The sequence below is a fragment of the Oryzias latipes genome, chromosome 18 (assembly GCF_053564925.1).
Source record: "Oryzias latipes strain Hd-rR chromosome 18, Olatipes_Hd-rR_3.1".
NCBI lineage: Eukaryota > Metazoa > Chordata > Actinopteri > Beloniformes > Adrianichthyidae > Oryzias > Oryzias latipes.
In genome coordinates, this window is record NC_136254.1 from 34107527 (window position 1) to 34119809 (window position 12283).

General features: G+C 39.6%; 1 protein-coding gene across 1 annotated transcript in view; it reads left to right on the top strand.

Moving 5' to 3' along the window:
- The first annotated feature begins 4758 nt into the window (after positions 1-4758).
- LOC111949261 (myelin-oligodendrocyte glycoprotein-like) overlaps positions 4759-12283 on the top strand; it is a 150101-nt gene continuing 142576 nt past the window's right edge. Inside the window, exon 1 of the mRNA XM_078935873.1 lies at positions 4759-4983. Within this exon, the coding sequence (XP_078791999.1) occupies positions 4929-4983 (55 nt within the window). The 5' untranslated portion in view covers positions 4759-4928. The remainder of the gene's footprint in view (positions 4984-12283) is intronic.

Here is a 12283-nt window from a genome sequence, read left to right on the forward strand (position 1 = left end):
AAACACGTCACAGCAGAGCAAGGATTCCCTCCATTCAAGATATAGGTCAGATTATGTCATTTGTAACATGAAACCCAGAAGACTTTATAGACTTTTTAAAAAAGTTTTTGATTGACGGCCAAAACTGTGCAAAGGTTTGGAAAAATAGTGTAATCAAAGGAAATGCTTTGAAAATAGAAACAATTATTGTTTTGTTTTTTAATCAATTTACATAACAGAAAGTGAGCAAACAAAAGAAAAATAACCTTTAGTCTTTCTAGCTTTTGCCATCAAACCAGTATCGGTTCTTCCAGGTTCACCTGCACTAAGTCAGGATTTTAAGGGATTAACTTCAGATCAGCCAATTGATCAACCATTTCTATTAGACGATCAAATGTTTCAAATATTGAATCTTTCTACATTCTCTGTATCCTGGGTCAAATGACCAGGTTTTTGGGTTGTCCATTCCGTAGAGAGGAGCGGCTACATTTGAAGAGGAGTGCAGGTGTGTCTTGCAGTTCCTTGGAGGCTCATACGGGCACCTCGAGGGACGCCATGAAAATGGAACGTACCATTGTCATGTGTGTGGTCACAGGTCATGTTGTCGTCTGGTGCCCTTACTCCACACTCTAGTCATTGAGAACTGGCTCCTTACTGACTGCGAGCAAATGCTTCACACATGTCGCGTGCACGTGATGCGTAAGTGCTCATAGGACGGCCACCCAAACTACTCTGATTGTCTAATTTCCTCATATCTAACAGTCAGGCCACGTATCCCATCAACAGAACAGGCTCCTTGGGATTTGGGGGGTTGAAAAACTAAAAAATCTTTACAACAACATGTCTGCATCTCACCTACTTCACCTTACTTACCCCTACATGATGTGTTAATTATTATCTGAGCGCCCCGTACAGGTTTGACTGTTTGAATCCTCCTGTAAGGACAGGTGGGACTGAGGCTGAAGAAGGTGCTCCACTGAAGACTGCAGTCATCTGCTTTCACTCTCACACAGCTGTGTGTAACATTAGAGTGTGGAACAGCGATGGTTGTTGTCTGATGTCTACTGTCAGGTCAACCGATGGGTCAGAATCTCATTTCTACTGGCAGCTCCTGAGGAAATGTTTGATTCTGCTTTGCATTATTTAAAAGTTGTTATTTTGGGGACTTTCACTTAAGCAAAGCCAAAGAAATGAACTTCCTAAAGTTCTCATCTATGAGGAAATGATTCTTAAAATGAAGTGAACTGAGGAAAGGTGTCTAAAAATAGATGAAACATCTCCAACAATGAAAGATCAACTAAGTCCAGATGACTGTTTTACCCACTGCTTCAAAGTTAAAAGTCAAACAGATTCAGCTGAACCTTTTTAATACAACTTCTGTGCACAGGAACAAGTGTGACTGTCAGAGTGAGTCTAGAAGTGCAGGATTATTCAGTCTGTGGTCTTTGGGAATGGTTTACAGCTGGACAGGGCTGAGTCAGCAGTTTCAGAATCTGTCAGAATCCAGAATGAATGTTTTCTAGAACATTTTATTCGTCTCATACAGCCTTTGGATCGCTAAACTCCATTTTCCTCCAATACATGAACTATTTTCTCTGCTGCTCTGATTAAACTCATATTTTTCATTTCCAGATCTCTTTTCCTGTTTCCAGAAATTCTACAGATTTTTCTCCTCTATAACTAGTTAGTTGTAGATCATCTTCACTGACCAGAGCTTCATCAGTTTTAGATCCACTGCCCCACAACCAGGTGACCGTCCCATTATAAACTGTTAATGTGGCGCCCTCTAGTGGCAGGAGTTGGAACCTGTTTCTGATGTTGTGACATGAAGCTTCTTTTTTGTTCCAGAGCCATTAGATCTGTAATATTTTAGAGTTCCTCAAACCTTCAGGTCCTCTTAGATCATCAGGTCTGGTTTTATGTTTTTTTTTCAAACACAATAAAAGACTGAAGGGGATCAAACGTTTCAGGTGATGCTCCTAAAGTGTGGAACGCTCCACCTCAGTCCTGATGCTCCACTGATTCACCTGAAGACCTCTTTGTTTTTGCAGGCTTTTAGCTAAATGTGGGATTTTATGTTTGTTTAATCAATAAATAAGTTTTTGGTAGCAGACGACCAATTCAGGAACCGAACACTGGACTGGAGGCCAATGATGGAGAAAAACAAAGGAAAAACAGAAAAATCCAGTTTGTAATTATTTTAACCCTCCTATTACCCTTGGGGTCAAATGTGTTAGTAATATCTGAGGATAATATGAGGGTTAATGATTACTAGAGTTTACACAAACATAAAAACAGACAAACATCGTCTGGACATCCCTTTAATCCATCCCATCAGCCACAGCTGAACTCCAATTCTCTACTCGTGACATCCAAGACATCCTATCTTGTTTTGGGGAGTTTGGAAAATGTATTTTCATGTTTGATTATAGTTTGTATTTAATAAAAACGTCAATTAGTACTACCCTAATTTCTGTAAAAAGTGTAATTCATTCAGCTCTTTACAAGGTGCTGTCTCTCTGATGTCCTCATTCCTGATCCATACTGGACTCTCCCAAAGAGAACCTCAGCATCTTCATCTCTGCTTCCCGTCTTTCTCAGTGTCTCTAGGCTCAACAACATGACTGCTTCCACTACACTTTTCTACACATTTTATTTCATTTCAGCTGAAACTCTTCTGTCACATCTGACACTTTTCTCCATCCATTCCAACCTGCCTGCACTCTCTCCTTCACTTCTGTCTCCATTCATCTAGACCAGGGGCCTCAAACTTAATTTACCTGGGGGCCACTGAAGGCGGGGTCTAGCTGAGGGAGGGCCGCAACTTCAACGCACACAGCAACTAGTGAGTGTCTGGGAGCCAATACATTTATATGGAACATGTACTATACTGTTAACTATACTCTATTATTAACTGTTTTCTGTACAAAATGTACTCTTAAAACTGTCATTCAAATAAAATCTTCTTCCACTTTCGGCTTCTCCCATCAGGGGTCGCCACAGCGAACAAGTCGCATGGTAAACTTGGCAATGTTTTACGCCGGATGCCCTTCCTGACGCAACCTTCTCAAACCGGGCTTGGAACCGGCAGAGGTAGAGAAGGGAACAGGGAGCAGCCCGGAGTCGAACCCTGGTTTCACGGACGGAAGGTGCCGCAAACCAGCACGAGCTAAACCGGCTCCCTCTCATTCAAATAAAATATGTAAATAAAATAATCAATAAGTAAATAAACCAGTAATAGATTTCTGTTTATTAAGTCTTCTTTATCTGCTGTTTAGCTATAACACTGTTGAATTATAACTATTAAACACAAAAGAAGACTCCAATTCTACAGTTCTGTAAATCCATCAATGGTTCTTCTGAACACGGCTTCTCTTGTCTCTCACTGCTGGACACTTGGCAGCTCTTCCTCCCAAACTGAGACCCTCAGTGAGGATGAAGAAGAGTTTCAGTAAATCTGGACTGGACTTGGATGTGCTCCCAATTTTGAATCTGTGTTGAATTTTCTTTTAAGTTTTTTTTTTTTTTAAAGTGTGTTTTACTTTTTAAAACACAAATTAGCAAAGGAGAAACAAAATTTAGTAAACATTTTTGGATTTTCTTTCTTGTGACTTTTTGCACATTTAAAACCTGGTTACCAGTTATTGTAGAGCAGCCGGTCAGCCACTCCTATATTTTTATAAAAAAAAAAAAACAGACGGAAATTCATGTTGGCGACACCAAATAGGTGCAACCAAGATGCACAATAAGCGTGTTTGAGATCACCCAGGTGGACGAAACGCTGCACAGATCACCTGGTGTGTGACATATGTTTATGCCCCAACATCACCTGTCAATCATCACAAAAATATCACCAGAAAGGGGAGGGAGCAAGACCTTAACATGGGCAAACAGAGCTGGAAACTGCACTGCACTGACTGCAAGCCGCCAAATGACTACAAAACAATGCATTATGGGAAATGTGTCCTGACGGTTTTTGTAGTTGAGTGATCAATTAAAATAATTTAAAATACCTATTGATTAAAAAAGGCTACATATATTACAAAACATTAAAATAAATATTAAATATATATTAACACAGATCATACTGAGGGGGAGAGGCAGATTAAAACTAAATTGAATGTTAAGCACAACTCCAACTTCCTGTTCTCCTTCAGTCTCGCTGCAGATTCGCCTTCACACCCCAAGACAAGACAAGAGACAAGACGTTTCTACAAACAGGACTGACGAGACACAAGTGAAAAAGATCAGGGGAGATTAGACCAGGAAGTAAAACTCAAAACTAAAGACATGCAGGAAACCTTCAAAATAAAACAGGAAGCAGAACTAAAAAAAACCCTGGTCATGACAGTCTTAAATAATGTTAATTAAATAGAGTTTGCTTGGAAAAAACATTGAATGGACTCAGTTTTCCCCACTGACTTGAGGGTTTTCTGGTTTTTCTTTCATTTGCTAAATTGTACTAAAGAAAGCAAAACATGGAAATGATGGAACAGAACAGAGGGGTCAATAATGGTGATGGCCAGAGGGGCCGTTGGCGTGAACAGGCAGCCACGCCTCTGTCAGTCTGCCCCGGGGCAGCTGTGGCTACAACAGTAGCTACATAACAAAGTATGAATATTGGACACACATTGTAAGAGCATTGAGCGTCTGGAAAAATGCTGATAAATCTAATCCATTATTATTAAAAAAAAGTGACAAATATTCTCCAGGTGACCATTTTCTGTCCCTCCTTTAGCCTTCTCTCTCCTTTTCTGTCCCTTTTCTTGACCTTCTTTTGAGCTCCTCTGTTCTACTTCCTGGACACTGACCTGACACACCTTGGCCCTACGTAACACTGAGGCGGGACGACATCTCCACATCAACAAACCGGTACTCTAAGTGTGACAAAGGGAGCTCCAAACTGAAGGAAGCAGTTTAATGTTTAGTCTGGTCTTGAATTCTGAATCATGAAGATCTTCTTTCTGCTGTCTCTAATTCCTTTGGTGGGGAAAGGAATTCCAGGTAAACTTTAAAATTTTTTATTTAAACTCATCCTGATTCATGCAGCAAACTGAACTCTGTCATTCTATTTCTGTGATGCTAGGCTAATAGAGAATAGTTATTTATGAATTTTAACTGTGTAATAAGTTAAACTTTTATTGTTTTAGTGATTGTTGGGAAAGGGATCCTCTGTTGACCAAAGAGTCCTTTCAGACCATTTCTGTCCCATTTTCATGTGTGAAACCTGTCTGTGATAAAAACTGATCAATATTATCTCCAAATTAATATACTTGAGCTAAATAAAAGGATACATTGGACGATAATAATCAACATTTAATTTTCATTAATGTTGTCCAGTTAATATAATTCTGTATTTTTCCTGTTTTTAACTTTTCCTGTCCAGCAGCTGAGTAAACCCCTTTTGGATTTGAGGCTAAATGTATTTATATTAGTATAAATAATCTGATATATTATATAATTATGTTTGTGTGCTTTTTCTGTTGGTCCAGAGTGAGGAATGTTAGAGACGCCTGACAGTAATCATCGTCACGTCAGGTGTAGGTGTTAGTCAGAGGGCGGGGCTTGTCCACACTGAAATGTTTTAAATATGCCTGTCTGCTCCAAATACCTAAACACACACGTCAACATGTACACAATGCAACTAAAGCTCAGACACTTATGCTTATACTTATGAACAGACTCCTGTCCTCAGGTTAGGGTTTGTGTTCTACTGTGGTTGATGGAATGTCAACAGAGGAGTGACCTGATGGAATGACCAGGGGCCTCATTTATAAAACTTTGCGTAGGATTTGCGTCAGAAGTGGCGTACGGATGAAACATAGGACGTGCGTACGCAAAGAAATATTCGGATTTATAAAACCGTGCACACGCACATCCTACGCATCTTTCCCTTAATAAATCACAACCGATTCTAAATGCAGCGCAGCTTTTTGCGGCTTCGTGACACGCCCATATTTGTCCATAAATAGTCCGTGAAACGCCCACAAATGAATATTCATTGATTGCGAAACCATGGCAAACACCGAGAGGAAATCAAAAAAATGTAACTTCACTCAATGTGAAGTAGAAGTTATTGTTGGCGAGGTGGAAAAGAGGAGAAAAGTGTTGTTTGGAGGGCACAGTGTGGGCATTACTGATGCCAAAAAGGCACGTGAGCGGCAAACGGTGGCAGACGCCATAAATGCTGTAGCCTCACAACCATCCGAGGTTGTGAGGCTACAGCGCCCCATCGGGGGGGGGGGGGGACCGGAGCGCTAGATGCATGCGCCGGGGGGACCGGAGCGCCAGATGCATGCGCCGGGGGGACCGGAGCGCCAGATGCACCGGGTGACACGCGTGGTTCCTCCGAGTGCTCCTCTGTAACGCCGGGCCCAAAAGCCCGCAGAGGTCCAACAGGACGGCTGGAGGAAGTCAGAACCGGCTCATAAGCCACTCGTCCTCGTTTGCCAGCAAGTCTTGTTGCTGTCTAAAGATGCGTTCACTCCGAATTCTTCCATTTGCCACATCTTCTAAGAGCACAAGATCAGCCATTGTGCGTCATTACGCATTGTGATGGGGCATTCTATTTCCATCCATTTAATTACATCTGACAAGCTACAGATGTCGGTAATAATCGACGTGGAAATGGGAAATTGATCAGCGCAAATGTAATTTCTTGTTGCTTTCTGAATGTTTGAGACATACGCCATACATTGTTTTATCAAAAATAAAACAAACTAAAGGCATATGCATGAATACCATAATTCAATAGCTTATGACGAAATGTTTTAATATGAAGACAAATTTCCCCAGTGGACAATTAATACATCTGTCCGTCCGTCCGCACGCCCGCACCTATCTGCTCCGCCAGACGGACACATTGACGAGAATATCAGTTTTGTACATTATTTCGTTCTGTTAACTATATTATTTATGAGGATGAATTGCACAACATGCCAATATTGCAGAACATATTTCACTTTTCTTTCTGCAAATATGTGTTCATTTGAATTTCTTTTGTAATTTTCGTTTGATTTTTTTTGTTTGTTTCACTGCTGATCGATCAAATGGGTGTTCGTGTAGGCTGTCAATTTTGAGACTTGCTTTGTGAAGTCTTCATGTTATTTATGAGAGGCAGTATTGTCATTTTCACTTTCACGTGTTTCTTCCATCTGCCGACGGTGTCGCCGTTTCTCATTTAACCCGTTTTTGTGCGTACGCCTGGGTCAGAGCTTGCGTGAAGGATCGCACATTTTCCCGTCAAGTTTGCTTTTTATAAATCTCAACTATTGCGTAGAGAGTGGCGTACGCCTTCTTTTGTGCGTACGCAACGTTTATAAATGAGGCCCCTGATCTTTTCTCATTTGTTCTTTTGTCTTTAACTTTTGTTTTGTGTGTCTGGTTAATTTGAGTCACTTTCCAGTTTAGGTTGACTTGTTCCGGTTTAGTTTTTTTTTCAACTTTTAATTTCTTCTTTTCAGTTAAATCAAATATTTGACTTACATCTCGTTTAGGTTTTAGTTCAAAGGTGGTGATGTAACAGACAAAGAGTAGAATATGTCTGATGATGTCATCAGTTTGTCTCAGGAGACTGAAGCGTACCTTTGCTTTGCTACACTGTCTTCCTTTCTTTTTGTGATTGTGACTCTCTGGTTGCGCAGATTCTGTTTCATTTTAAGACAGCATACGTTCAACATCATAAGGTTGATGGTTCTTTACACAACCTGTCAACATTAAAGTGTCATCATGGATTCCTGAGGAAATGAGAGAATGAAGGAGGAACCTCTACCAAGCCTCACTGAAAGGAAGGAAGATAGGCTCTGACAAAAAAAATAACAAAAATATGATAGATCCTTTATTTTCCAGAGAGAATGACTGTTTCAACCTACAATGAAACCGTAAACAGCAGATGAAGACGTGTCTGGGACATCTGTGGTTGTTTTCCTCAAACATTATAAAATGTTCCACTAAACTCAACTGTTTTTTTCCTTCAGGTTCTTCTAAAGTGGTTTGCTCTCCATCGACGGTCCAAGCACATCTGGGTCAGAATGTGGTTCTGTCATGTCGAGTGGAACCTCCATCTGACTTGAGGGCTGAGGCCTTGGAATGGAAACATGGCCCAGATGTTGTTCACGTGTATCGGAGTAGGAAGGACGACCCAGACAATCAAGTCCAGAGGTTCAAAGGCAGGACCTTCCTCCACCACCAGAACCTGAAGGATGGAAACGTTTCCCTCACACTGACCAAGGTCACCAAGGAGGATGAAGGAAACTACACCTTCTGTCTTCCTAAGCAGGTCATGTGTTCTAACGTCGCCCTGACAGTCGGTAAGCTGCTGTTTTAGACCAGAATAAACCTAAAAAAAAGTTTTTTCAAACCTGTAACCAGCTGAAAATGCTAAATATGATCTAACACGGCTTCTGACCAGTTCCAAGGAGGAACAGTGAAACAAGCGACCATCCAGTTGAGGAAAACACCTTTTAGTGACACTTCCTGTTTCTCAGCTCCTTTGACACTGAGGCCTGTAGAATAATTTATTTAATTGGTGCCTTTCTGGGCACCTAAGGTTGCTTTACACACTGAAAAATTGGTCTATCTAAACCAATGGTTACATGTCAAGGTGTACTGCAGAATAGATTATAAATGACAGAGATGGTATCACAAAATTATATCGTATTCAGATCATTTACAGTTGAATGAGGACAGTCGTAACATGAATCAAAAATTAACACCAAAGTACATTTTCAACTATCTTTTAGAAGTAAACAAAACCGTTAGTGCCAATACAAATAAAACAAACAAACATACAAATTCCCAACTGTTGTGTTCACTGTGCATCCCAAAATACTATAACCAAAAGCTACTGAAGACCCACTCCAATGAACATCCAGTTTCAGGTGTTTTTACATGTTCTTGCATTGTCATTGTCATTCATTGTAGTGTGTGGACCAGCTAGCAACGTGTTTTATTGGGGTTAGTCAGTGAATTAAGTCGTTAACAAAAGCTGAGTTATATCAATGCGAATAATGGTAATGTTCATTAACATCATTGACATTAATAAATTTTCACTTTTGAGGTTCTGATTAGAGCCACTGAAGAGACACCATCAGCTGAAGTTCCTGCTCCAGATATTTCTTCTTCTATTGAATTTTCTGCAGTTCCTTTGCTTTTTGAAGCTATTTCCTTTTCCAGTTTGGAGGAAATTCATTAAATCACATTTACTTGTTGTTTACTTTCAGTCAACATGATGGAAACAAACATACTTTACCATTTAATTCATCACACAGTTTCTACTTGTTTACATTATGTTAACAGAGAAAATATGAATAAATTGCATTACATATGTGGCAGGATGAGTTACAGGTGAAGCCCCCCCCCCCCCCCCCATCCTGGCCATCTATAAAATAGGGCTTAGCTTTGTTTATTAATGCAAATAGCCAATGTTATGTATTTTTTTATAATGGTGAGTTATTTTTTTCAGTTTGTGTTTAAGAAGATTAAAAAATGAACTTTAATTTCATTTTACTTTCTATTTTTGAGTTCTTTTCTTTTTCATCAACTCTGCTCTGTCCTGTACAACCTGGTGTGAGCTCTGGTGACATCATCACTACCGTTGTTGTTGATGCTGGTGTTCTTCGTGTTGTTGGCGTCCTTAGTGTTGATGCATCCACCCTTCTATTCTTCAGTCTTTTCTTTTTCATCACCTCTGTCCCGCAGGATCTGCTCTGAGCTCTGGTAACATCATCACTGCCGTTTTTGTTGTTGTCGTCGCTGGCATCCTGGCTTTATTTTATTTTTCAAGAGGTCAGTCATAAATATTTTTTTTGTGTTTTAACTGACAGAACTGCTAATTTATAATCTCTTTGTTCTAAACAGACTGATCTCTGGACAGATTCTGCTTCTGTTCTGAGATGAGAACCATGTTTATGTTATTCATCCATTTGTTCTGACTAATGTAAAACATAATTTTTCTATCTTATTTTATCTTCATTTTTAATCAAGGGATGACATTTTAGACTAAATTAATCTTCTAAACTAAACTGTACTGAGATCAAGGTTCTGTAGAAAGAGACTGACTGATAACTTTGGTTCTGCTTTGCTGTCAGAGTTTATCACTTTAGTTGTTTTATTAGTTTAAAGTTAAAACAAGGAATATCTAGAAAAAGCTGAAGAATTGGTGGAAATCCAGAAAAAAATCAGCAAAAACCAAAGTTCATCAGAAAGTATGGATGTTGTTTTTGTGAAAGCTGCTGTAACTAAAGAAAAACAAACCACTTGTTGCTTTATGCTGCTTCATGGTTGAACCCCTCCCCCCTTATAATCACCCCCCCCCTCTCTAACATCCCTCTCTCTTCTTCCCTTCTTTCCTTTTCAGTCCGGTCCAACACAAAAGAGTTTCAAATATGATTAAAATGAATAAAGTTTGGTCTCAATTACAAAAGGGGTTTATTCAGACATACCTTTGGTTTGTCTGAAGATTAACAACCCCTGTTGTTAAAGTAAAATATGTCCAACACAAGAGGCCCTCAGCTGTTATCTGTCTGCTCAGCTGCTGGACAGGACAAGTTTAAAAAAAAAAAAACACTGATGGTTACAAATCTGACTGATCGATACTTTTCACCACATTAAGAGGCTCCTTTGTTGCGTAATCCATCCATCCATCCATCCATCCATCCATCCATCCATCCATCCATCCATCCATCCATCCATCCATCCAGTGTGATGGTTTACTTCTGGCTCCAACCAAACAGCCAGAAAAAAGGAACCAGAAATTGTCAGTAAGCAATAATTGCTCCTAGTCGGTCTGAGTCATTGTTTTTATGGCAACCACTGTCGCCAATCAGGAGTGACCTTGTTGGAATGCCACACCCCTACCAGGTTCGATTCCTGCATTGCCCGGCCATATGTTGAAGTGTTCTTGGGCAAGACACTGAACCCCACCGTGCCTCTGTTGGTCATAGGTTGGCTCCTGTTTTCCAGCAGAGTCACCCATCAGTGTGTTTCTGGGTGGATGGGACTGTAAAACGCTTTGGTCCTTTGATGAAGGTAGAAAAAAGTTGTACAAGTATACGTCATTTACCATTTTACTTTTATTGAGGCATCTGATTGGTTCGTTTATAACTTGAGGATTATTGAACTTATTATTGAACTGTAACTTTATTTTGTGTTCTAACATGTAAATTTGTTAAGCTTTCTGATCACTCAGCTCACAATTTGTTGACTTGTGAGTCACTGCTGCCCCCTGCTGATGGATGGATGGATGGATGGATGATGGATCTTTGTCATTCATACCTTAAAATCAACCCATAGTAAAATCTTATGAATAGAAAATAATAAATAAATATTTAAAAGTGCATTATCCAGTAATTAAAAACAGGAAATTAAAATTTGTTTATTAGTTTAATTAAAAGTGCAATTGTTATTAAAAACAGGATGCCCATTACTGTGTTAAAATTGTTAAAGCCTAAAATTAACTAATTCATAATATTATTCATAATAATAATGATAATAATAAATATGAAGCAAACATCCCCTTTTGCACCAATTTCAAGGGATTTCATATGAAATCTGCACATCATTATAATAACGGTAAACATTAGTTATAATTTTCTGACATTAATTATAATTTTTACATTAGACAAATGTAACCAACACGGCGGTAAAAGAGTCTTAATACTTTTTACTGACCAGTTATTGAGAAACATGAACTTAATTTTCTTTAGACCATTTTTTGAGTGTGTGAGGGATTCTTTAAAGTAGGAAAAATAGAATAGACAGGCAGCTGTGGTGCAGTGGTAGGTGGGTCGATCTCTGATCGGTTGAATGCAGGTTTGATTCCTACCTTGCCCGAAGTGTCTTTGGGCAAGACACTGAACCCCACCTTACCTCTGGTGGAAGGTTGGTGCCAGTGTTTAACAGCAGAGTGTGAACGGGACTGATTGTACAGCGCTTAGGGAAGGTAGACATGCGAAAGGTCTCGTTTAAATGTGTTATGGTCATCAGAGATGATGTCCCTGCGGTAAATGGTAGTATGACCCCATGGTATGACCCGTCCTATATCAAAGACCTCATAGTCCCTTACCATACAGTTGGAGGTAGAGCGCTTAGCCACCAGGCCCCTGTTTTATGGAATAAACTCCCAGCTGATGTAAGAGAGGCCGACTCAGTTTCTACATTCAAAGTTAGACTGAAAACATTCCTCTTTGGACAGAATTATTGTCAGACTAGTTAGTATTCAGAGATTATTTAACTCAATGTTAATGTGTTTGAATTAAACTTAATAACATTGACAATTATTTGCTAGTAGGCTGTTCCAGATCCA